This window comes from Electrophorus electricus, chromosome 4 (genome assembly GCF_041902795.1).
Source record: "Electrophorus electricus isolate QZ-2024a chromosome 4, ASM4190279v1, whole genome shotgun sequence".
Taxonomy (NCBI): domain Eukaryota; kingdom Metazoa; phylum Chordata; class Actinopteri; order Gymnotiformes; family Gymnotidae; genus Electrophorus; species Electrophorus electricus.
In genome coordinates this window covers 34,530,365-34,557,523 of record NC_137500.1, presented here as the reverse complement: position 1 = coordinate 34,557,523, position 27,159 = coordinate 34,530,365, and the positions used below count along the sequence as shown (strand labels likewise).

The window sequence follows — 27,159 nt, the reverse complement described above, 5'->3', positions numbered from 1 at the left end:
TTTATTTGAATGACGTATTAAATAGGCGACCGAGGTTCCCCCATGTGTGTGGTGGAGACCATGGCTGCGGTGTGCTGTGTTGGAGATTGGCTGGTTACAAGTGTTTCACATCATTTAGTAGCAGCAAATATCAGTCAGTGCAGGTCAGCATACTTTATTCGATGTTCTAGTATAACGCTATGTGTGAAGATGATACTTTCGTACATCGAGTGCTTAAGATAAAGCACCCGGTGTGCGTAGTGTTTTCTGCCGCTAACGTTAGCTAGGTTACAGCTGCACACGTCCACAGCCCTGTTGGACTGCCATGAACAGTCAGCATGTCTGATGTCAGTCTGTCTCGATAATGGAGTATTTTTTATGTGTTTTTAGTGTTCTGTTTATGAAGGTCATTCTGTTTCCTCTGAAAAAGGGAGCCGTTCGTGTTTGACTGCGCCAAAGCAGAACAGAAACCTAAGGAAAATAAAACGGAGAATGAAAGGTAACCGTGCTCATCTGCGTATCACTTTCATGAAACAACTAAACAGTTCAATGTACTCCTAATGCATGGATAACTGACTCCAAACCGACATGGCCAAATGAAAGTTATGTTCATATCTGGTCCTTCACCCCTTGCAGTCAAGGTGGAGCTTCAGAGGAGAAGGGAAGTGACCGGGTGCTCGCCTTCACTTTGTCTGCCTCAGGAAACTATGCTGCTCTCACTGATGACAGTAAACGACTCGTTCTGTTTCGGACCCGGCCCTCATGGCGGTGCATCAGCACCAGGTATTGGCAGCACACCTTGCAGCCTTGTTGATGGCCTGGCCAGTTTTAAGGATTTGATGGGAGGGTGCATGATGTTTCCACACCCCAGGTGGGTGGTGCGGAGGTGCACCTCCCTGGTGTTCAGCTGGGCCGAAGACGAGCTGTTTGTGGCGGATAAATCAGGCGACGTGTACTCGTTCTCCGTTGTGGAGCCAGATCAGCAGGGCGAGCTGAAACTCGGGCATCTCTCTATGCTGCTGGGCATAGTAAGTCTAACTCCGATCAAATGAAGGCTTTGAAGATCTGCTTTCCTGCACATTTTATCTTCACTAATGTAACACAGCTGACTTTAGTATAAAAAGACCTTGATTAGATAACAGTTTGTGTCAGTCTTGGCGCTAAACACTGCTGGGTGGTAGCTCTTCAGAAGCTGGATTGGGCATTCCTAACAGGCACTCATCTACAAGCTTCTTTATCCCCCAAACCAGCTGTTGTACATTATCCAGTTGGTCAGTATGTTTTTAAGCTTCCTGCATTATTGTAACTTGCACCTTCCCTAGACACTATCTCCAGATGACAAGTACATCATCACTGCCGACAGAGATGAGAAGATCAGAGTGAGCGTCCGGAAATCCCCGTACTGCATCCAGGCTTTCTGTCTGGGCCACACAGAGTAAGCCTGAGTCACATGTGTTCAGCTTCTGTGGCATCAAGCCTGCATGTTCCATCTTCCTAATTCACTGTCATGGGTTCATGACTCTGAAGACGGTGTCAGGAATTATGCCCGGTAAACTTGGCTAGTTTAATTGAACACAGGTTTGCCTTTAATTTTCCGAGTATTATGAACAGAAGCAGGGAACACTCCCCAACACACATGCCAGCCTTTTCATGTGTGTATGTTGCTTGTTTTCACTTGCAGGTTTGTCAGTGCACTGTGTGTTGCTCCTGAGCATTCTGATTGGCTTCTCTCTGGCTCAGGGGTAGGAATCCCCCCCCCCCCCTTTTTTTTTTAACACTTAACTGCTCACCTTAATTTATCCAAAAGTTACTTGTTGGCTGTTTTATCAAGTTGCATTCTTCCTTGTTTAAAATAAAAAAATGACGATGTTTTTAACGCCTGGTAAGATTGACTGTGTTGCTTTGGTAGGATGGTACGGTGAAACTTTGGAATTACGAGTCTGGCCAGCAATTGCAGAGCATCGACCTGAAGCAACTATACGTTTCCCATGGCACTGCTATAGACTCTGAAAAGGTGACCGTTCATCTGCTAATTATACTAGTGTGGCATATAGTTACAAACTCTAGGACTGCCTTCAGTAGAGTAATACAAAGTTCTTGCACCATGGGTATTTTAAGTATACAGCTGAGGGATGTGGTCACATCCTCAGCCATCCAGTCCCACCCCTTAGGTAATGTCTGCTGTACCTGTTCATATTTTCTACTTGCTAGAGTTTTTCCAATTTGCCTTTCTGGCTTGTCAAAGATTCAATACATGCTAAATCCAGAATTAAGCACAAAGCGGGTGGCATGTTTTGTTATTCATGTAACTGAAAAAGTAATCTGAAACAAAGTTGTGATGCCTTTCGTAGTCGCAAAGGTTTGCTGTTAGTCGGATCGTTACCACTCTGGATGGGCGGTATGTTGCTGTACAGTGTGAAAGGTATGCATCACTTTTCAGTATCTAATCCTGAAGTTTGATCATGTGAACCAGTGTTTTGGGTCATTTGTAGTGCAGTGATTATGCCAATAATCTGATTTGTGTGCATCAATTTACTATAACTGTGTGTATAGATTTCCCTCCATTCAGCTCTTTGTGTTGGAGGATGAGTTAGAGGGACCCTTGACCCCCACTGATAACCTTACATTGCCTCATACTCCTTGGGACATGACCTTTGACCGTCAAGGCCGACTTTGGGTCTTACTGGAGAACAAAGACTCCATTTTCCTTCTGTACACACACACTCAGGAGGGCTGGCAGGTATATACACATTCAAACACACTTTACTTCATGAGCTGCTAACAGTAAAGAGCTCAAGTGATCTCTTGTTGTTGTTTTGTCTTCGTGGAGCAGTGTGAAACTGAAAGCCTTGATCTTCAGACAGTATCAGAAGCACTGCACCTGCACTGGGACCTTTTTGAAGGTGAGAGATCCACTGAGAAGATCTCAGATTTTGTTAGACATTTTGAATGTTCTTAATGTAATTTTTTAACACATGAGGAAACCCACAGAATGATGCATTGCTTTGGTCTCATAAACTAAGCCTCCTTTCACCATTCCACTTGCTCTCCTTTTTCTGGACATCAGTTTTATTTCATTTTCTGCATATCTTCCTGTCATCTTTTTTGTCTGTCTTCTGCTTCTCGGTCAGATTCTGTTGGGCTGGAGAGCCAGTTGCAGCACCTGTATAAGGTGAACTTTGACAACACTGCATCATATTTGCAAAGGAAATGGGAGAGACAGCAGCAGCAGAAGAATCAGCAAGGGGGCAAGAGGAGGGCAGGAAAAGGCCCACAATCCAGTGGGGCAGCAAAAAAAACCAAGACAGAGAGTAAAGGTGGGACAGTGTCTCAACACTGCAGCTGAGAGATTGACCCTGGAGGAGATGCAAGGGGAAGTGTTTGGATATCATCCTCCAGGGGAGGTCTGGACATTCCACTGATAGGTTGGTTGTTTTGATGGATATAGAACCCAGTTTAGTTTCTCTGCATTTAAAATTATTTTATGATGGTTATAACTATTATTTTTGCAAATGCACAAATATTGCATAGATTTTTAAATAAATACTTGTTAATCGGAATTTCCATGTAGTCGATTAATGACTCATATAGCTGTACTGTGTGTCTGAAACATTCTCTGCCCCAAAGCAAAAACAAGCAACAAACAGTTTTCCAAAACATGTGAATATTTTCCATTTTAACTTCCAGAAAGGTTTGTTATTAATACTACTAAAATGATGGAAGGTACATGGAAACCTTGGAAATTTATAGAAAGCTTGAGATGACAGGTTTCGCAGTCTTAATTCAAAACTGAAATAAAAATAGTGGTGTCAGCTAAAGGTGACCACTGAAGGACTTGTCCAGGAGAGGGAGCTAGAGAAAAACTACCTTAGAGCGAAGGGCTCTTGCTCAATCTGCCCACATGTTTACAACTGCACCTCCTTTATGTAAGATCACCATCATCTTTGTTCTTGTAATAATGGCAGTACTTGGTGCAGATGCCTGTGTAGGCCGGCTGTATCCACATCAGAGAGGGAGTGCACATTATGCAAACCAGCCACACTGCAAAAATAAAGGCTGGAGTGCCACTTCCAACTGACGTTACAGATGACCTAGCCGTGTTTTCATCAAGATGACTGCAATTGATTTAAAATGCTTTCTTTACATTTGCCACTCAAGTACCTGAAGTGTGCCACTCAAATACCTGCAACCACACACACACACAATGCTGCCTGGCACTATAGTCACTATTTTGTGACATCATTTCTACAATTAATCCATGAGTTCTATTGTCAGCAGATGACAACATATAAATAATTGTCAAATTTTCTGAACTTAAGAGTGGAAGAATTTTGTAATTATCCACTGAGTGAAATCCAGGACCCACAGAAGGTAAATGTATAAGACAAAAAGCCAAAGGTAAAATGTCAACACCACAGTTATGCATAAGTGTTATACAACAAAGCACTCATCCTCCTCTTATACTAATTCTTAAAATTTATTTGTGTAGTAAAGAACAAAGCTTTCTAAAAATCTGTACATCTTGAATAATATTTGTACAAAACTAAACAAAAACAAGGCAAGCAGAGAATAACATCTATAGAACAGCATCAGTTGATGATGTATGTGCTGTACAAGGTTCACATTCCCTGAAAGAGACTTTGGATTGCCTGGAACGTTGGCCAGCTCTTCACTGTACCTTCCATTGTTCAGTCTACTGGGTCCATATGTCCAGCCTCACCAGCCTGTGTTACATCACAGTGTAACACATTACAATTTCTAAATGTACATTAAGTAGATTAGCTGGAAACACAATAACAGGCGATGTGTAATGCAGAACACTTAAAAGGGTCAGAGTTTTTTTTTTACACGTTTTTAAAACTTCAGTGTGGTTACTTGTTTGTTACTGTGTTATACTTTGTCCTGGATGCTGCAAAAATACAAAACATGGGCATTTATTTGCATCACTATTTGCTATCAGATGAACCACTCAGTAAGTTCTTAATTTTTAGAGCTGTTGTACTGCTGTTTCAGCAAACATGGGGTCAGGGCCATTATGTCCATCACCCATGGCGAACACCAACCTCATTTCTTTTGGCCTCCCATGCTGAGATTCTCACTCTTCTTTTTCTGTACCTGTAGGGCAAAGGAGGCAGGATAATCTAAGAGAGAGAAGCTCAGCACTGGTGAGCAAACATTACTCCAGGTCCCGCACCTCATTCATGGCCTCGTCGATCTGTTTGAGTTCCTCATATCTGTCCCGGGATTCTCTAAGTGGCTGGAGCATAGCCTCTTCGATCTGTGGGAACAACTACAACATGTGGAGGAAAACAGAATTACATCCTCAGCCATGTTTTTATTAGAACACATGCAATGAGGGTCAAGCTATTTGCTTCTAACATACATCAACACGAACATTAATCAATAGATTAGAGGTATTCAAAACCCAGTCCTCAACATCCAGGTTCTACAGTTTCCACTCTGCCTTTATCTAGGACTCAGGTGTGATGACAAAGTGATCAACCAATTACATTAATTATTGAATCAACTACAAGCGATTATGAAATCCAGGACCAGATTTGGATTTGAGGTCTGGATCTGAATACCACTGCAATAATCTAAATTTGCAGAACCGCTTAATAAGCATCGGCTTGATGTCCTCACCTTCATCACTGTCTCGAACATGGGGATGAGGACGAACTTGATGAAGCCAATCTGAGCGGTGGGCTTAGTGACCTTGTCTCTGTCCATAAAGGGAGCTACAGGTAAGCCTTCCGCCTTCTCTCTGTCACTCTGCGTTCCACACAGGATTTATGTGGTTTTCATAAACAAGCCATTTTAAGAACACCTTAAAAACATCACACTGAAAAACTAGAGGTCAGTTATTCAGTATGTAGCATAATATGAAAATTCTAATAATAAATCAGACAACAGTGGAGCTTCTAATGCTGGAAAAAGCACAAAGATGGTATTATTTTTAGCATTGTACATTAAGGATACTGGGTTTACCACAAAGGACTAAATGCTCAGCCAGATATTTCCTGGCTGTTCTGGATGATGGCAGGTCTCAGGTGTTGCCATCGCACCTGCATGAAGTACTCCTCCAGCAGACAGTCCACCCAGGGCTCAGCCACCTCCATCGGTCGCACCTCGTTGGAGATGTCACAGCACTTGATGAGCACCATCTTTAGCTATCAGAGACACGTACACAGACCAAGCAGCATCAGTGCTTCTGTGGGCAGTGTCAGCCCAGTGGGGCCCTGAAATGTGCTGTGGGAAGCAGCACGTGCTGCCAATAGTACACAGGCCTGTCACGATCATTGCATTTTAGCTCACGATTAATTGTCATACAAATAATTGCAATTAACAATTTTATTCTTTTTTTTTACCATTATAGTATGCCTAAGCTAATATACACACACAACCTATATAATGAATGTACATTTATTAAACAGTGAACTACTGTAGATAATGAATGACATGCAAAGGATGTTGAAATTTGTTTATGCGTTCAGTAGCAAAACAGTTTCGTTGCACATTTTGCATACTTTAAACAGCATATAAACTATGGAAAATAATTGCGATCAGTGATAATCAAGCTCGGGTGATTATGTAACAATCACGACAGGCTGGAGATTACAGATGCTTACACAGGTGACGTGTTCCTCATTGGTGAAGTCAAAGGTCTCCAGTTTTTGCTTGAAGGAGTCAAGAATCTCTCCATGCCGGGCCATGTCTGTGGCTAGTATCAGAGTGATTGTCCCCTATAAAATAAATTGAAGTTATTATATAATTATTGATGCAGGAAGCAAACGTAAAAATAATGTCATCATACTTATACTTGATTGATGACCACTCATATTTCCTAAAGTACCTATGTGTGTTCATTTTAGCTGAGCTATTTCGTTATGTGCCAATGGGCCATCTCCAATAATCAATTTGTGCCACACACACACACAGGCATGCACTCAGGCACACCTGGCGGATCTGTTTGAAGGCCTCGGCATCAAAGTTGGAGAAGATGTTGCAGTCTGGCTGAGAGAAAATCTGAAAGGCTACAGCACAATGGTGGTTCTCCAGTGGGGAAATATCATTATACCTCACTGCCAACTCAGTCCGTGCATTTATCTGATACCTGCAGGGGAGGGACAGAGTTCAAGAGAGAGTTCAAAAATATTCAGTATTCAGAGTTGAAATATATTATTTAAACATACTAATAAAAATTAAATATCTTCATGCAATATAAATCTGAATATTTATGTGTGTGTGTGTATCTGCTCGTACGTATTGTTGTATCCAGGATGGTCTAGGTCATGACACACAGCTGCGGTCATAAGGATCAGAATATCTATCTGTGTGAATTTTTCCTGAAAAACACAGAGAAGCATATAAAGCTGCTTCTTCCTGGAGGTGGTGTGTGACTATGTGTCTGGGTGCTTGTGTTCCAGCGTTCGCATGACCAGGAGTGAGCAGCTCTAATAGTTACACGCAAACTAGATAATTAAGAAGAAGCCCTCTGAATAGATGCCCATAGCAACCACAGTATAAACGGGAGAATGAGAAGCTACAACATTTCCAAAATAAAGAGACGCTCCCTTTCTCTTATTCTTTTGTCACATGCAAATGCACCCCTTTTTCTCTCTTCTCCTCCCTTCTTGGTTTGCCCCCTCCAGCTCTCCTCTTCTGCTCCTCCCTCACTCCTCATTCTAGCTCCATCCTCCTCCTCTCCCTTCTGACTGCTCCACCACTCTCGAGTCTGTATCGGCCCCGGAGTGCCCCAGAGAGTATAGAGAGGCTTAGGCCCATAGCTCCACTGGCTGAAAGTCATACCATCATCATCATCTCCATGGTGCCCCTGGATCAACTGCTTGCATGTAATGCTGAGAATGACAATCTAAAGGCTGTAATGCTGCATTCTACCTGATCTAAATTTAGCTCAGTCACATGTAGGTGGATCTGTCACTGCTTACATGAGAAATGGTAGGGAACCTAGATGGGTTATAATCTACGCAAACTAAAGTGACCAAGTTAACTGGCAAGATTTCTGTCAAGCCATCTGAATTCATTATGATTAAAGATTAAGACTAAGCTGTTTACATGCACACTTTACTCAACAATCCAAAGAAAATCTTTGTTTACATGCACACTACAAATGATCAGAACCAAAATTATACACATGCATTGAGCTCCAATTAGTGTACACATTACCACTGGCAACAAGCAACACATGAGTCCAGTCAGTGAAATGAGTAGTAGCGTGTTACCCAAGTTTTCAGTTGGCACACTTGTGTTTTTAATTTCTTTAAAATCATGGCATCCTCAGTAAAACATACTTCACATGTACCCTGCTCATTAAAAAATGGTCAAGAGGCTGATTTGCTGAAACAACCATCATATCATATCATATTTTATATTTCTTTTTATAGTTTGTATAAACACAGTCATTCATTTGCTCGTATACTTGTCTGAAGAGTTTGTTATTGATCTTTACGGCCATCCATTTTTAAGTCTTTTAAAGTTTGGATCATAAACTCATCTGCAGATCAAGTCCTGGCTCACATCATGTTGCTCATTGTAAGCTTTCATTATGATGCAAATGCACATGCGCAGAACATAGTCAGTGTTTCAGATTAGGAATGTAATCAGATGCAGGTGATTACATGGATATTATTCTTCTATTACACAAATGATTTGCAGGATTACCCACCTCAATCTATCGGATAGAAATTGTATTCGTAATGGCTTCAATCAGAGTAATCTATTCTGACTGAGGTACATATAAAGAAATTCTATTCCAATTGAGCTATTAATCAGATTATTAATTACCGATCATGTACACATAGCCACTGTGTACTCCCAGGCTAGTTTTTGATAGTTGTTTAAGTTACTAATAAGAGGTGATGAGCCATGTGTTACCTGGAGGTTGCAGAGGTAGATCATGCTGTACATCATCTGTGCCACACAAAAACAGTGACGGAAGTTGTGGAAAGGGTTGTTTCTGTAGTTGTCATGGATACAGAGCTGGGATATTGGAAAAGAAAAAAAGAAACAAAAGAAACAGAGACTGCATAAGGATTTGGGACAACGCTCCAAATTAGTTCGGTTTAAACCGCAGCTCTGGAACATGACTCTACAAAGTGCAAAGTTCTTTATTCTTGAATTGATTAAGCCTAGTCCTGTGCTAAATTCTACCTTTTATACTAACATTTTTAAACTGTAAATTACTTTTCAGTCTAGAAAAAGACAAAATGAGCAAAGCCCAATTTGAATTTTGGACACTGGTGATTTTTTTGTGCATAATTAGTCTGCATCTGAATAGCTGCCTGGGAGTTTTCCTTACAAGCCATCTCTTCAGGGTGATGGGGTTAATGTTGAAGTCTCTAACCAGCCCCAGGTCATGATACATGTGCTCCAGGCAACTGAGCATCTGGAAAACAACAGTATCAGATTAGCAGTTCACCTTACCAGCAGCTGTTAGCTGTGCTATTGTATAGGCTTTTGGGCCAACCCTGCAGAGATGCAGCTGATTTCACTAATTAGGATCCTTTGTTGGTTCAAGAGGTGTGGTTACTAATGAAGGAAGCAGTATCTGCAGGCTTGGATCCAAACCATGGAGGCATCAGGGCCTCTTCTTACTGAATAGCCCTGATGCCAAGCACCTCCTGCTATTGTCACTCAATTCAACTTTGTGTGTAACAATTTAAAAATTACAATTCATACATCACTGTTTAGCAACAAATTGTGTAAAACTTTCAAATCGATATATGACAAAGCACTACATCATTCATTCATTCATTATTCTTCTAAACCACTTAATTCAATTCAGTTGGCTGGAGCCTATCCTGGCAGCACAGGGCACAAGACAGGAACCAACCCTGGATAGGCTACACACAAACCCACACGTGCACACACACAGCAGTCCATCACACTAATTTAGAAATGCCAGTTGACCTAACACACATGTCTTTGGAATGTGGGAGTATCTTAATTTTTTAAATATATTTTTAGCATTATATTTCAGATGTAACAAACTCAAATAGAGTTTTTATATCATAATGAATATTCATTATGATAGTGAATAATGCACTGTAAATGATGTACCTTATGTAGGGCATTCAAGAAGCACCAACTAATCTTATCTTTATATGAGGGTACATCTTATCCGACATGATAAGATGGATCTAGAATATATGAAATTCCAGGGTTTTGGCACTGAAATCATCCCATTAGTGCATTGTGTTTAAAGGTTTTCCCGGACTCACCTCATTGGGTTCCCACTGCCAAACATCAAAGATCGGCTGCCGCAAAGTGTCTATGGTCTCCTTGGACAGATGGTACTGTACACACATCCCCATACAGTCCATGCAAATATGGACAGACACACACCCACGCAGGAGTAGATAGAGAGAGAGGCAGCACTGGATTAGAGTCTTCACCTGTTGGATTCCCACAGCCAAACGTTGAAGACAGGTTTTCTGAAGGCATGCATGTCTGCCTCAATAGCATGTACTGCAGAACAGGGCTCTCAGTTAAGCCCATGCACCCAGCACTGGGATTTCCTGGTTCTAATTCACTCTTTGACTCTTAAACAACCCAGTGCAATTGATCTGATTGGTTGATGAAGTGAAGGGTATAGTGGCTTTCCATGACAGTTAAGAAGACTGTGAATATGCCAGTGCTTGATTGCAGTCATAGAATAAAACAATAATGGATGTTCTCTGCTCAAATCTAAGTCTTAGAGGGCCAAAAAGCGCAGTGAACGTAGGCACCAGTAAAAGGCTGGCCATGATGCTATTCTTCCCAGGACACACACCAGCTGTTTGAACATGGAAAAGAACCTTTGTATGGCTGTGGTTTTACCTTTGGGTATGAAGGCACATCTCTGTGAGGAGTCAGCTTCTTGTCATCCAGACAACTGCTGCAAATGAGAGAGTGCACCCTGGTGAGCACCTGGGCAGTACACCAATGTGTCTTGCATGTTTTACAGTGGTACAGTGCACAATAATGCATGTTTTTGTCTGAAATGTGAAAACGGGGCACAAAGGGAATTAGCAATTCAGCAATCTGGGCCGGCTAATCCAGGGCTCATCTGGATTCATCCCTGCTAACAAGAGAATGCAGGTGGGGGAAAGTGATGAGCATGTGTCTAATATACAGCTCATCAAGACCCAGCACAGTGCCCTAATTAAGACCCAAGTTGGGTGCTAATATAATGGCACTTTTCATTACAGACAGTACTATCAGCTAGCCTGCAACTAGTCAAAACTCTAGTCAAAGTGGATTAGGGGGCTGATGATTGCTCTGGTTCCATTTGGCATGGCAATATGATTTATTTGGAAGTCATCCACAGTATATAAGACCCTTCTGCTTCCTCTTTTCTCAGCAAGAACCTCAATATCTGCATCATTTCTTCTCTGCCTCATCTCTGGCAGTAAATGGGTGTGGTTCTGTGTGGGTGAGCAGGAGTGTGGGAGTGGTTGGATGGCGGGCAGCAACTGACCTGCTGTTCCTCGAGGTCATCTCCTCCCTCAGCTTTTTAATGTCACTGCGACATTTCTCAATTTCTACCACCTTTATCCCCTCCACTGTAGGAAGGGAGCGAGAGATAAGAAATGGGAGAAATATGTGGAAGAGGAGCAGTAAATGAACAAAAAGCGTTTTAAAGAAAAAGTAAGAGAACAGAGAGATAAAGAGAATGTGTGTCAGGCAAATGAGAGAGGGAAAAAGAGAGAGAAAGAGAGAGAGAGCAAAAGCTGAGTAAATTAACTTACAGGTTCCATACCCACACAAACACACATGCTCACAAAGGACATAGCGGTTAAGATAGCCCTGAGGTAGGCACAGTCCACTGGCATGGCCTAATATTATCCAAGCACCTGTTGTGCTGTTTCCAGTGCAAGTTCTTCATTCTGCTCTCACACGTTTTCAGATGCTCTGTCTAGAGAGAGTGCAGTCACTCTTTTTATATAAGAAACTCAATTCTTGGGTTTGTGGGGGGAGGTCTTAGCTTTTAGGAAGATTCTGTACATCTCCGTTTTGTACAATGCACAAAATGTTCCTCCTTGTGCCAGTTACCCATTGCCCATGTCCCATATGCTACTTAAGGAAGCTTGGGGTACCAAATGCACCAGAGAATGTCTTAACTGTAGGCACAGGTTAAAGAGTCTCCATAGTTACAGTTGTGAAAGGATCTCTTATGTCACAGCTCAAGGCTGGAATGAGAGTTGGCTGCATTGGAAGGTAGCACTGTAATGAAAGAAATATTGTAATTCATGGAATACCTTTGCCAAAACACCTTGAGATGTAGGCATTGCCATGGGAACAACAGATGAAGTGCTTAAAGAGGCTGAATGAATTCAAGCAGCCAATTCCAAGAGGTAGCTTTGTGTTGGTCAGCCCACCACTGACATTTTAAACTCCTGTCCATCACTGCTGCTTTGGTTTGAATACTTTATTTACACTGAATATTTCAAGTTTGAGGGAAAAAAAACATTAATTTCCAGTGGGGCCCAGTCTCATAAATCAAGCAACAGAATACATATAAAAAACACAAAATCGACTAGTGGTCAATAAAGTACACCATAATATTAATGAGTTTAATGGGTACTTTAATGGGTGCATCTAGCCTTATGGAGAGCAGGAGATCAGCTATAAGAAGCAGGCAGGCCCCACTACAACATTCAAAGATATTTCTCAGTTCAATTCATAACAGCTCCTTCCTTGGACATACTGTGTAGTGTACTACAAAGGACATGCTTGTATTGTCTAGTGTATGTAGTTCACATTCATATAAATATGAAGTGGACATAAAAGAAGAAGCCATTTTGTACTCATAATTTCCATATATTACCATAGAGGCCTTATCTGGATATTAGGATTAGGATTGGGATTGGGATTTTGTTGTTCTCTTCTGAGCACTAACAGATGCAAGTTCTCAAACCAATTTAGCTCACCATCTATTGAGGAAAGCACAGTGATTGCCATTCTAACGCCTTTAATCTGACTGTAAAAAAAGTCTTCACTAAAAAGATAAAGATAATTTATAAAAACATACATTTATAAAACTGGGTTAAGTTATTTTTAATGTTTGTTTTAATACTAGAAAATCCACGAGAGTGTGTGAACATTTAAATGTGGCACCTCAGCTATTTTATTACTTGTATTTTATCTAGTAATTTATCTTTACTAGCATCAAGCTTCTTGGAAGGGACCCTTCATCTAGGTACAATACCTCCCATAGCCAGTTTAAGCAGGGAAAGATAAACAAGAGACTTCCGTCCAGAACCAGGAGAGATGCTTCCTTTCAAGGTGCACTGCACCAGGCCGGGGTTTTCCACATTTCTGGCACTGCATGCTTCTGTGTCCTGCCCCATTGACACAGTTTTCATTTGTAAAATAATCAAATCCTTTGTGAGCTGAATTGAGTTGTTTTAGAAATCCCCAAGTTGCATAGTGCTAATGAATACATCCATAGAGAATCAGATGTGCAAACGTGGCAGGCACTCTTGTTCGAGGTGAGATGCATTAGAGTACTGTAGGCAGCAATACTATGGACCTTTATAGACTCAGTGGAAAATGCTACTTTGACCAATGTCAAGGCCACATGCACATTCCTTAGCTGCATGGCACCAGAAGGGTCCAAACTTGCCTTTCTTTTAATGGAGAACAGCATGTTCATCAGCATATCCAGGTGAACAAGCATTTACATTTAATAAGCCTCCTTTTGTGTTAACACAAAGTTGACCCACAGATACCCATGAGCTGCATGTATGAAATACACACTGCCAAGAGTGTGAAATCAAAGCAGCTGGGTCTCTGATTAGCAGCAATAATAAATCTTAAAGAGCCTACTACATAGTAAATAATAATCAGGTATTAGCTCTCTCTCTCTCTGTGCATGTGTGTGTGTGTGTATGAGAGAGATATACCATGCATCACACTACTATTATCACATCTCCAAGCCTGTTACATAAACCAGTGACAAACTAATCATGCCAACCTCCTCCCTTCCTTTTCCCAAACATACAAGATCACCATATCAGGCCAGCTGGCTTAAACAATCCACGACAAGTATAGCACAAATCAGCAGCTTTTTTCTGAACACAGCATATGTGAATCAGAGTGATTCAGACACATAAAGCATGTCTGCAGCAGAACAGGCTGCAGGGTCTGCCGAGTCACTAATGCCACCTCTGTGGGAATAAACGCCAATAAACAAACGTAGCACTGGCAACTCGGTGATGTGTTATGTGGCAAGACACCGGGTTGAGACATGATAGCAAGATACAGTGAATATATGCAGCATTCTCATGTCTTTTGTCTCATTATTAACCAACGCCATCAGTGTTGTAACAGTGACTGGGAAACCTGTAGCGCTCAACACAGAGGCAGCCTGTGACAGTGCCGCGAGATGGCAAAAATGAACGCAGCACATGACTCACACTCCACTCTCTTCTCCAACATGGCCAAGCGGTTCGTCACCTCAGCCTTCAGCTCATTTATCTTAAACGCCCTGGAGAGAGAGAACGAGGGGTTCAAGAACACAGAACTACAGCCAAGAAAAGCACACATTCAGGAAATGCATGAGAGACAGGACGCATACTCAAGCACACACTAAATAGGAGTTAATGCAAGATAAGACAATGGTATGTAGAATATAGAAAGAAAATAAAAATTACTTAATAGTATTAAATATGACATGCCACATGGTGACCAGACTCTTTAAATTGTTGGAAAATGTCTCTTCTTCAGACGACTACTCCCTTGACAAACCAGAGCAAGAACAACCAGCAAGCAGATGATATGCACCTTACCGGTGGAATACAGAAAGGCTAACTGATTGTTAAATATTAGCAGCAAGACACCAGAGAGAGGAAGAGTACCTGGAGAACTGCTCCGCTACCTGTGTCAGTACATTCTGAAAGAGTTCTTCCTTATCTATAAAAGGAAACGATGGCAGAAACAGTCACAAATAAATAGAGGATAAATTAACATAAATAAAAATAAAAGCAAGTGTGCTGCCTGGCATGCTGAAAAAGCTTTACAGTTCTTCATTGAGTGAAACACAGATGTTTCAGAGTGTGCTCGACGCTGCCGAGGTGGGTGGGAAGTGTTTTGGCAGAGATGGGGAGTTACTGGAAGTGCCGCGTGTCCAAGGAAGAAGAGCAGGATGAACAGAAGCAGGAGTGAACTCACACTATCTGTCTGTGCATTGGAGTCTCGCGCTATCTTCAAACGTAGGCTCACCTCTTCCAGAAGCACTTGAATGATCCATAGCCATTTCATTACACTTCAATAATCATCAATGCTTCCCTTTCTTCTATACATTAAAAACACCTGTACTTTCCTTGTGCGTATCCCTCTGACGGGGTTCTTGCGTACTGGTGCAGTATACTGGCATGAGGATATCTTCCACACAGACAACTAAGCAGACACTGGACAAGAACATCTGTTAAATGTGTCTGCTAATGCTGTACATGTAAATGTGTCCCCAGTGCCCCCTCTAGCTCCCCTTATCAGCTACTACACATATGTTTTGCTGCCCTTGTGTGAGAATAGGTCAATGGCACTTCAGTTCCCACAGAGAGACACACCCCCCGCGCACACGCACGCATGCATACTAACATCACAACACTCACTGAACCACTGAGGCCTGGTGAGCAAAGTCCGCTCTCAGGGAGTAATAAAAGAGAAAAAGCGGAAAGCTGGGGATGGCAAAGACTTCCTATTGGCTGGCGTCCAGAGCACATTTTGTTTCTTAGTTTTGCATTTCAACTGTTTCATCAGAGGTCAGGAGTCATACAATCACTCAAGCAAACCCCCCCGCCCCCCCCCCCCCCCCCCCCCCGCCCCGTGAGCACCACAAAGCAAGCATACAAGACTGCAGATTTTTTTTCCCCCATTTTTGGACTGTTTGTGCAGAAACAAATCAACAAATTTATAAGCAATATAACACAAAGTTTTATATGGGTGTCTAAACATTTTAAGAGCAATAAGAAATGAACCCAGGACCAGGAACAGGCATGCTGTTCTCATTATGTATGCGTGTGTGCCTGCGCCTGTTAACAATTTACAATCTGTGTATACGTGTGTGTGTGTGTGTGTATGGGCATTTGTGTGTTTTGAGCATGCTTTTATGTTATACCATTATCCAGTCTGATCTGGACTACTGTTCTAAAAAGTGACATTTACTAGTGATAAGTGCTTGATCATACAGGCCAGAACAGGTCATAACCATGCTCTAGGAATGTTTACAGCACAATAAATGCTCTTCCTCTTCTGGCATGCACCTATGCAGGATTGTGAGAGTTTAGGTTCATCTGACCACTCAAAATGATATAACACTAGCATACCACAGTGGTTGCTTTTCCCCCAGCTATTTTACAGTGATTATTTTCAGCAGTTTCCTCTTTGGGTGTAGTTGGATTCTTTCTTCCTTTTCTTTCAGCATACAAATTGCTATAAATCCAAACCTATACAATCATAATTCTGCTATATGTAGTTAGAGGGGAAAAAAGGCACAACTCAAAGCTAATTTACCTGTTAATTTTGCTTCTCTACAGCTAGGTACCAGTCTAAGACACAAGTCAAACTATGAAGACTTAACAATTTAAAACAGAATAACACAAATTTTTACTTCACTGTCCCAATTCTTGTGAAGGGCCCTGCATTTGTGTGTGCGTGTGTGTGTATTTTATGAAGTCTACTCCAAGACGATGGGTGTCACCATTACAAATGCATTTGTTAAAAACGTCACTTCTTTTCAGACTTACCAGGCAGTTGTCCTCCAGAAAGTGGAACCACTTTGTATGGTGACCTTGAAATACAACAGGAAACACAAGGTTGTCACACAACAGAATACAACCCCTCTATGTGACCAGGGGACATTGCCCTCTAATCTCCAATTCAGCTTCCTGAGTGTTTGCGCTAACTGCACCTCTGACAGCCCTGATGGTCTTTTGCCTCAGCTCTAGGTGCTAGTACTGTGATGTATATGCTTTTGCTGAGTTTGTGAATGGACTCTCAAAAACTCTCAATTGGTGAAGTGGTGGAGGACAACCATGCTCATTTCCATTGTTCAGATACCAGCTGATATCTGTTGTATAAACAGGCAGTTTTGAATATAACTCTCGGGTTAGAAACAGGTAGCACTTTTGTATGTGGCTTTAGGTAATCTGAAAACTTGTTTGTGTGCCTCTATTTATAAATATTTGCAATTTCATGTTATTTTGCAGTAAAGACATGAGTCATTTGTGTGTGTGTGTGTGTGTGTGTGTTGCATGTTTGTGTTCATATGCGTGTGGGCTGGAGAATTATAGCAGTGACTGACTCTTCGGAGGCTTTTAGTGATTATATTGTTTCTCCTGAGAGTCTTAAAATCCTCTGGAGAGAAATACCCTTTAAAACTTTGAAAAACCCTCACAAAGTCATGTTGCTACTGGAAAGAAAATGAGTTGGGTCTTTTCGCCATTATCAAACAGCAAAGTAATACCAATGTATTCAGTATCATAAAATATTTAAATCACTGTGAGCTTTAACCCACCCATGTGTTAATACACAGAGGTGAACACTACTCTATGTATTCCACTGCGCTCATATAGCATGTAATGTATGAGCAAGGGAATGTCACTGGAAGTAAGGGTCACCTCTCTGAGTTGCTTGGCATGGTGGGGTCAATGGAGACCATGGCTCCACTGGCGTCCAGGAGCGAAAAGGTTGTACTCCTGTAAAAAGCAGACACACAAGCTAAATACAGGAGTGGTTCAACTAAAGAGGGCAGATAAATACACACACACACACACACACACACACACACACACACACACACACACACACACACACAGAGAGAGTCATGTTACCTGGGCAACCCCACAGCCGTGCAAAAGAGCTCCTTGATATCACAGGGGCTACAGCAGTGGCTGAAGACCACCTATCAGAGACACAGACAGCACGGCAGGTTTTTATTTTTCTCCAAACCAAATAAATTCTGACGAAACACCCACCAGACGTAATTTTAGGGACCAGCAGGAGACCAAGGTGTCATGCAGCCTGTTTTCTAAGTACACTAACACTCCCAATATTGTGTTCGTCACCGAGGGGAAAACCCAACCAGTCAAAGACAGTTTCCAAGATCATCACCAGACTATTAGCTACACCTGCTTCTCATAAAATGCAATATATTTAAACCTGCCATATCTTTGTGGAGTACTGCCACTAGTTATTTCTGTGTGTACTGAGAAGTATTCCCCTTTTTGCCTGTTTGTGTTTCTGATCCTGTTTCCGATTACTCACTACTGTTCTTTGCCTGCCCCCTTTGGATTTGCCTGGTTCTGATTGCCTTTTGGATTTCTACCTGGACTGTTTAGCTACCTGTTTGTTATGATCCCTGGATTTATCCTACTGGTTCCGACCCTTGCCTGTGTTCCAACTATTGTTCTGGATTATCCTGTCCTGATTAATCCTGCACCTCTTTTTATCCATGAGCATCCGAATTTTTCTGATGCATCACAGAATATGTCTACTATGCAGATGGAGGCATTGCTATATTGGGAGATATATGAGAGACCTCACCTCCCAATTACAAGCTATGGCTACTTCTCAATGGGATCTATCTTCAGCATCTTCTACCCCGCCTGTTGGTATTTATCATGCTTTCCCTATAAGTAAGCCAGACAAACAAAACGGTTCCCCAGACAAGTATTGTTTTTTTTTTTTTTTTTGCTGCAATGCTTTTTGTATTTCATCTGCACCCCTCTCTGTTCTAAGCAAGCTAAACTCGCATTCCTCACCTCCCGTCTGACTGAAAAGGCACTTGAGGTACGTAATGGTCTGAAGTCTGAGGATCTGCATGAATTGACCTGCAGGGAAGATGAGCTTACTCTAGATCTACTGCTTGCTCTGGCCATCTGTCTGGACCCCTTCCTCCAGGAACGGAGACCACGCAGAATAAGATGTATCTGTCAAACTTACCCTACTACTACTAGAGTGAGATTGGAACCCCAGCGGGAGAATCCAGCAGAACCTATGCAGTGTGACTCCTCTCACCTCGCTGTTTAGGAGAGGACACGTCGCTTCTAGGAAGACCTATGCCTATACTGTGGGTATTCGGGACATATTCTCAGAGAGTGCCATATTAGACCCAACAAAGTTTCTGCCCAGACCCCTGGAAAACATATGGAATCCAATCCCCACCTTCATGTAGGGAGTATGCCCATAAAGGGGTTGGTTTCCAAATCATTCTGTCTTGGTTAGCTATAACTTTTCGTCCTCTATGATCACAGCCCTGATTGATTCCGGAGTAGATGGTAATTTCATACACTCCCGATTGATTCAAGAACTGAACATTCCCATTGAGGCTTTACCCAAAATCCTCCACCTGGCTGCCATTGACAGAGCCCCAGTAGGGGGCGGGTCCATTAACGTCCCTACCAAACCCATCAGACTATCCACCAGTGCACTTCATTCTGAACTTATATCGTTCCTGGTGATTGAAGCCACATCTTTCCCCGTTATTTTAGCACGACCACAATATATCATGGTCCAAGAAGGAGATTGTTTGCTGGTCTCCACTCTGTCACAACTGTTTAGAATTGCCCACTGTCAAACTGTGTTCTACCACCGTAGAAAGCCCATCAGGTGACCAGTTCTGTTCCATTCCAAGTGAGTATCAGGATCTTGCTGCAGTGTTTAATAAAGATAGAGCCATTTTACTACCTCCCCACCGCCTGTGCATCATCGATCTGTTAGAAGGAGCCACTTTACCTAAAGTGCACAAATACCCACTCACCCAGGAGGAGGAGAAAGCCATGAAAACCTACATTGGTGAAGCCTTGAGACAGGGATTCAATCATCAGGCTTTTTCTTTGTAAAGAAGAAGGATGGAGGTCTCCACCCATGCATAGATTACCGTAACCTAGACCAAATTTCTAAGAAATATACTTACAGTTTACCACTCATTCCAGTGGAACTTGAACAGCTCAAAGATGCCAAATATTTCACAAAGCTGGATCTATATAGTGCCTACAATGTGGTCCATAGAAAAAGAGGGGGTGAGTGGAAGACCACCTTCAATACCACTAGGGGTCACTATGAGTAGAAGGTGATGCCTTATGGCCTCAGTGTAGCACCCTCCGCTTTTCAGGCTTTCATTAATGATGTTCTTCATAAGTTCATTGGGAAACCCATCAGCCTATATCTATGATATCTTAATATACTCTCTGGATTTGAAAACTCATGTGCAACACGTTTGATCGGTACTCAAGAAAATCCAGGATTTATACATTAAAAGGGAAAAATGTGAATTCCATCTCACATCTCTGACCTTTCTGGGATACATAATTAGCAAACTACTGGTTTGCTGCGATTCCTGGCTTTATCCTATTGATTCTGACCCTTGCCTATGTTCTGATTATCGTTCTGGATTATCCTGTCCTGATTAATCCTGCACCTCTTTTCACTTGCGAGCATCTGAATGTTTCTGCCACGTCACATAAGGAAACTAAACCACAGTAACTATCTGACTGAAATAGTATTTGTCCATAGCAATCCGTCTACCTGTTGCCGAAGGTCCAAGCATTTATAAAGATGATGCAACCATCCAAAATAAAAGCAATTTTGGCAAATTTTGGCAACAGCTATTTGGGGCTAGGAACTTATTCTTTAAAGCAAACAATGTTTCCTCATGATCAGAAGCCATGAGCCCTAGTTCCCGCTAACAAAATCATTTATAGGAACTAAAAAACAGCTGTGAAACCAGCCCCTGCTGATTAGCCTGCAATCCAGTCTGTCTTTTTTGAATTGGATCCCTGCCGAAGAATGACAGAGTAGGATTTACCCACTTCTTTTTCACACAGTGTATGTGCAATCAGTTGTTATTTTTCTCACATCAACTCCACAGTGAACTCAGGCCAGATCCAGAAATCAATGCAGAGCTTATGACAGGCAAATCTTTTGACATCGTCTCTCACCCAGTGGCACATCTGGTAAAAGCGTGATTATAAATGACAAATGGGTGCTCCACATCTGTGCTTCAGGTTCATGTACCAGTTAAACAAATGCCAGAGCTTGAGACTGCTGCATTTTCACTTGAGGGTTGGGTGATGGTCTTGTTCTAGTTGTTTAATCTCCGATTTACTATAATACGTCTCAGTCAGCTAGCAGTGTACAGAGGTAAGCATCTATTGTTCTCCTCTGAGCCTGTTGAGACTCATAACAGTGTATTGTAGAAGTGTTGGCAGGCTTGATATCTTTGCCTCATTCACAAGTCTTTGTAGCAGTCACACTGGCTTTATGGAGCAGGGGGAATAGTGCTGACAATTGACATTATCTCCTTACAACCATGTGTATTATGCAGAAACGTGAGTTTGAGAGGGTGTGCGCCTGTGCATGATTACCCCAGGACACAGTGTGTATGTGTGTGTGTGTGTGTGTGTGTGCGTCCTTATTATTTTTCAATTTGTGGTTTGCCCTCACTCACTGGTCATCACGTGTGAGAGGAGAGACTTACTGTTACTTTAGGTAATGTCTACAGTGGTATTTTTAATATTTATACAAAGAAAAAAAGCACAGTCAGGTGCACATATATGGGTTCAATTCACATCAAATCACCAGAAAACTTTTTTTTTTTTTATTAAATTGCCTTTCATTTAGTGCATTAAACACCACATCTTAAATAAATAGAACTCATATCCAGAATGCAGTAGCAGGCTTTTCTTCAGTCGTCTGACGTTCATGCATGTTACTCCACTGCTGCTTAAAATTGTGATGCTTGCCTACAAAGCCATGAATGAACGAACCCCTCCCTACATGATGACAATGGTCAGAGCCCATACCTTGAGTACTTTGAACCATAAAGAACAGCTGGACTTTAAACAGCATTGTTCAAGTCTCATGGAAGACAAGCATCAAGACTCTTCTCTGTCCTCTCTTTCAGATGGTAGAACAAACTAGCACTGGCTGTCTGGACATCAGAGTTCCTTGCTTGCTTCAAATGCAAACTAAAGACTCATATAAAAGACCACTAATCCTGCACTTATGGAAATATTGGATTGCGCTACTATTGAGTAATTGATCCCTCTAAGCACTTATTGGTTGGTATTATACTTATGCTCATTTTGTAATTCTTTATAGGTATCAGCATTGACTCCTCTCTAGTATCTAGGTTCCTAGTTCAATAGTATCTTGGACTCTAACCTATTGTACTGGCTAAAATGCATTCTATGAATAGATTACAAAGCAGTTTTTAAGTCATTTTGGATAAGAGCGTCTGCTAAATGCCATAAAAGGAATGTAAATATATTAATTCACATTGATGACACTGTGATAATCTGAGACACTTGACCTTCTAATGACTGTTTGACAGTTTTGTTATGTATGGCCAACTGATGTGCATATCTTTTAAGATAAATTAAGAATCTTGGCTTTAGACTGGCTGATTCTGTATAGATTTTTAGCCAAAGGCAAAGGTTCAGTAAGCATTTTTATAAAATGTGTGCATAGACCAACTTATATAGTTATTTTATAATGTTACATTATAATATAACTTATAATGTTATCTTTTGACGGCATTGAAAAGCACACCAAATAAAACAAAAATGAGGCTAAACACATGCAAGAGTGCGACTAAGAGAGAGATAGGACTACAGAAATGTAAAAAGAGAAAGTAAAAAGGGAGTGAGGGATGGAGGAAGGAAGAGACAGAGAAAGAACCTGAGCCCAACATTAAATTAAACAGCAGTAAACCACCAGTACAATCAAGGCACATGTTTTTCAATCATTCAGCTTTCTCACACTCTTTTCCCTTTATAGCATATACGATGAACTTGTGAACTCAATAAAAATCTACCAGGGGTGAATAAAGAGTCAGGGTGCTGGGAAGAGAGGATTTGTTTCTTTGTTTTACTCCCTTTGCACTGCACACACACACACACACACACACACACACACACACACAAACACACACACACACACACACAAACGCACGCACACACACGCACGCACACACACGCACGCACACACACACGCACACACACAAAGGGGGCGGGGGGAGCATCATGATGGGACCAGTGAGAAAGTGAGAGAATTCTCAACACAGCAAGTGTATTGGAGAGCGGCAGACTGTGGCGACTGACAGTTACAGAGAACAGATCCATATTCACAGTCCTACAGTTTAAAAGCTACACAGACAAATTGCAGCAGGTCTGACAGGACAGAGGTTTGCAATATGAAACATTCTCCATGTTCTGTTTGGATTGGCATTATGCCAGGCTGCAAGCAGCTCAACTGCAGGAACCAACTGGTAGCTCAGTGGTTAAAATACTTGACTAGTAAATCAGAAGGTTGCCAAGTTGCCACTGTTGGGTCCCTGAGCAAGGCCTCAAGTTGTCAGTTGCTTTGGATAAAAGTGTTAGCTAAATTATGTAATTGTAACAACCAAGATCAATATTTCAACTATTTAGGGTCTTTGTCATGAAACTGACTGATTCATTTGGCACGTTGTTTCGTGCTTTGTCCCCTGTATAGGTGTGATAATTATGGAACGTTGCCAGAGGAGAGTGCTTGTAGCATACAGCAACTCTGGCTTTACTGAGCTGTGGGAATAATGCTGACTATTCATATGATCACCTCACATCCACATGTATATTATGTAGATGTGTTTAGTGTGAGAGGGTGTGCACCTGTGCATAAATCACCCAACACTGGATGGGTGTATGTGTGTATCCTAGTGAATCCTATTTTTTTTAATTAGCATTTTTTTTCTTTTAGATTTTGATTGCTGCTTTCCCATCTGGAGAAGAGATTAGTTGGGTGGTACATTGACTGTATATGCAATGACACATTAAGGAACTACATGAGAAAACACAAAAATGCATAAAAGCTTTAAAGAATCACTATAAAACCTACATAAAACCTAAAGCTGATACATTGCAACACTTATCATTAGAATTTGGAGTTTTCCATATAAAGCTGCATAGAATATAGCAAAAGCGCCACAGGGTCCTCTGATCCTAGGCCTAATTTGAACAGTGGAATAGCCTTGGAATTTGCTTAATTTACTTAAAACATGCTATAAAGTTTCAATCAGCAAGTTCACCATTCTGAATTTCAACTATAATTCTAATTATAACATACAGTATCTTAATGGATATTCATCTGTATAACACCACTAAATGTCTGCAGTGAATGTGGGAACATACAGCATGCTGTGAACACTGCTGTCTAATACTACACTGTGCAGTAATGTAATGAATTAGAAATGCAGCCAGGCCAGTGCCTTCAACTCAGGAGTGAATAGGGGTGTCAGTTAGAGGGGCAGTAGAAAACCACCCAGCAGTGTCTGATTGGCTCCTTCTCAACTGCATGGACAAATAAACATTCAGCTCATTCGCTCGCTAACAGTGCGATGATGAGGTACCATGAAAGAAAGATGGGAATTATATGTCATACCATACTGGAGTATGAATTATGCTAACTCACTCACAGACTGTAAGAGAAAAAAAAAATTATTTGCCTTAAATGGCAATAATATAAAGTGTGTATGTGTGTGTTCTTTTCTCTTCTTTTTCTCATTGTTTTCAATGGTAATTTGTAATATTACCTGGAATTAAATCTTTTAAGTAGTGACAGACAGAAGTCTTATGAGAATGAGATTGTCTCTTTAAGTTACCACCTTCTGACTTATCTGGGGGTGGAACTGTGACCATGATGAAATATGCATTTGATATATATTTGCACACAAATGCCACTGAGAAAACTGAATCTAAATGACTTGCAGAAAAGTGTCTTGGCAAATCTGACTTGTTCCATGAAAGAATCAGATGAAGCACCCCAAAGAGTCTTGGGTTCTAACATTTCACAAAGCAGAACAAAAAGCCTGTTCTCCACATAAATATGTGTAGTCAAAAAAAAAAAAAAAAAAGAATAAAAAAAATTATATAAAGATTAGATCTTAGATCTTTATATAAGATCTAACTTTGCTGCCTTAACTGTGTAGGCAAATGCCAACAGCATAACAATATCAATGTATATAGAATATCTACATATATAGAATATATATTTGTATAATATACAAAATTCACTACTTCTTCCTGATGCCTAACAAACATTATACCCATCATCTTAGACAGCATGGGAGATTTATAGAACATCATAACCTTTCCTTAATAAACAGAGATAACTAATAAATGGTCAACTTAATCGATATTGATAATCACTAAAGCACATCCAGTGCTGGGTAAAGGCTTTTATACATGAGGTGGCAAATGCCCACTAAGGAGTGGCACCACAGGGCAAAGCTGCATTTGGAGAATAGATGCTTTTTACCTGTCCAATTAATGAGCATATAACGGCAAGGCTGTATTGGTTTGTATTCAAATGATCTGCTTAAAATACTTATAGTGCTACTATAATTACTGAAACCAACACGAAGAACTATAAACATCATGTTCACTTCAGTAGCGATAGTGCACTACACTATCCTGGGAATATCTCTTTTTTTGCGTGCAAACGAAAGACCTCTTACTCACCTGTATCCAATCATGACAATTACGCAAACGATACAACCGAGGTCGAGAGTGATTCAGCAAGCACATTTACACATGTAGATGGAGTGGTTGCGTGGTCTACAAGACTGTTAAAATGTGGTCAGAGTATCTTTCAGAGAACGTTTCGCAACCAATAACATTGCTACATCGGAACAATCAGTCAGTCAGAAGAACGAACATCGATATAATCTGAACGCAAAGAAGTTTAAAACGCAGATGGATAATATTTTTGCCGATTCATTTTTGAGAAACCGTCGAATCTAAAATGTGACCACAAAATGATGAGAAATGTAACTCTTTAATGACATTAATTAACAGATTAACTTCTATATGTCGCAGTGTCATTTAGCTTATATTTCATGTTTTTATTTAATATCACCAATTGAATGGGGGGCTGAGCGGGGTGGCCAGCCTTCTTAATAGTGTGGCAGCTGCCACCCTGTGCCTCACATGTGGCCACGCCCCTAAACACATGCAAACTGATGCTTCTGATATCTCTGAATGCACAGTGATAACTTTAAGTAAATAGGTTACAAGAATACTTGATGATAAAGCATATTCGCATGTTTACTTAAAACACATACAGGCAACTTCACCATCAACAAGCTATCATATCAAAACTATTATGTAGGATCTTAAAAGGTTACCAAGCAATAATAAATATCCTAGGATATCCAGTCATGTTTCAGTTAAACTTCAACGTTGTCAGTGTAGCAGATAAACTAAGTTGAATCTCAAATTACATTATTTGATAGACTATATTTTGTATTAATTTGGTTCACACTGTAAACTGAAATTATCCCTTGAATCTGAAAAATTCGTTGACGAATTGTGTCAGTACGAAACAACGCAGTTAGATTAAACTTTCCCCTACATTTGAATCATAATTAGTCTGGTAATATATCCCCAACCTCCACTATTGCTGCTTTCATCACGAGTTGACAAACATTTACCTTCTGAATCCTGCCGTCCACGTCCAGGTAAATGATCCGGTACGCTGACGACGCGGAGCCCATGTCGCTCCTTCCCCTGTGCCGCTTGTCCGGTGGCTCCGGGGTCACTGTAAATAACCCTGGAGCCGTAGCCTCGACAGGCCGGGACTTTAGCGCGGTGACATCTTACTCTCTCAGCGAGCTCTCAGCCCCTATCGCCTCTGCAACTCTCCCACACACGGAAAGCGCTTTGAGGAGAATCACAGGTTCGCTTTCTGATCGCTATAGCAACCGGACCCTTCAAGGACGCGTGAGGCTGGAGGGAGCGAGCGCCGACAGGTCGGCGAGATCAAACGCTGCGCCCACGCCACACGGACCTCTTAAATCCCGGTGACTCGCCTGCACTGACCTTAAGACAGCGGCATAAACTCGTACAGCAGTTCTGATGCAGACCGGTACAAACACGTACGAAACGATGAGTATTTACACAGCCAGGGAGTCCCCGAAACGTGAGTGGGAGGTCGCGAGGAGAGGAGCACCACTCACCTAGCGAGTAGGTGCCTCTGCTGAAAGAGAATCTCGCATCATATCTAACAAAAAGACAAACGATTGACTTATGGCCCCTGTCAGTTAGGCTATATTTAAAGGAAGAGGGAAATGCATGCATGTACGAAGTTTTATTGGATTTGCTTCGTTATCAGGGCGTGACGTAGCAGTGGCCGCCACCT

At 41.4% G+C, this 27,159-nt stretch overlaps 2 protein-coding genes across 9 annotated transcripts; one reads left to right on the top strand and one right to left on the bottom strand.

Moving 5' to 3' along the window:
* Positions 1 to 11: 11 nt before the first annotated feature.
* wdr4 (WD repeat domain 4) lies at positions 12 to 7,055 on the top strand. 3 transcript variants are annotated; one of them, XR_003412115.3, is made up of 14 exons: positions 12 to 143; positions 410 to 478; positions 616 to 762; positions 851 to 1,007; positions 1,302 to 1,414; positions 1,661 to 1,721; positions 1,889 to 1,993; positions 2,331 to 2,401; positions 2,533 to 2,719; positions 2,813 to 2,882; positions 3,111 to 3,404; positions 5,101 to 5,144; positions 5,589 to 5,723; positions 6,919 to 7,055. XR_003412115.3 is itself a non-coding variant. In XM_027030847.3 (11 exons), the coding sequence occupies exons 1-11, from the start codon at positions 43 to 45 to the stop codon at positions 3,323 to 3,325; spliced, it is 1,296 nt and encodes a 431-aa protein (XP_026886648.2). In that variant the 5' UTR covers positions 13 to 42; the 3' UTR covers positions 3,326 to 3,539. The 3 variants fall into 3 exon arrangements, 2 of the variants coding, with proteins under 2 accessions (XP_081569593.1, XP_026886648.2); XM_027030847.3 differs by lacking the exons at positions 5,101 to 5,144; positions 5,589 to 5,723; positions 6,919 to 7,055 and having other exon boundaries at positions 13 to 143; positions 3,111 to 3,539; XM_081713467.1 differs by lacking the exons at positions 1,302 to 1,414; positions 1,661 to 1,721; positions 5,101 to 5,144; positions 5,589 to 5,723; positions 6,919 to 7,055 and having other exon boundaries at positions 3,111 to 3,539.
* Positions 3,670 to 27,040, bottom strand: pde9aa (phosphodiesterase 9aa). Of its 6 annotated transcripts, none has more exons than XM_081713461.1 (19): positions 26,453 to 27,040; positions 17,817 to 17,887; positions 17,604 to 17,681; positions 16,731 to 16,774; positions 14,841 to 14,895; positions 14,400 to 14,470; positions 11,459 to 11,543; positions 10,819 to 10,876; positions 10,221 to 10,394; positions 9,299 to 9,385; positions 8,875 to 8,979; positions 7,243 to 7,325; positions 6,937 to 7,093; positions 6,609 to 6,722; positions 6,045 to 6,149; positions 5,623 to 5,751; positions 5,174 to 5,269; positions 5,043 to 5,094; positions 3,670 to 4,888 (listed from the first exon to the last, which is right to left on the bottom strand). In XM_081713461.1, the coding sequence occupies exons 1-18, from the start codon at positions 26,513 to 26,515 to the stop codon at positions 5,044 to 5,046; spliced, it is 1,626 nt and encodes a 541-aa protein (XP_081569587.1). In that variant the 5' UTR covers positions 26,516 to 27,040; the 3' UTR covers positions 3,670 to 4,888; position 5,043. The 6 variants fall into 6 exon arrangements, with proteins under 6 accessions (XP_081569587.1, XP_081569586.1, XP_081569588.1 ...); XM_081713460.1 differs by having other exon boundaries at positions 3,670 to 4,703; positions 26,453 to 27,039; XM_027030845.3 differs by having other exon boundaries at positions 3,882 to 4,703; positions 10,221 to 10,295; positions 26,453 to 27,036.
* Positions 27,041 to 27,159: the final 119 nt, after the last annotated feature.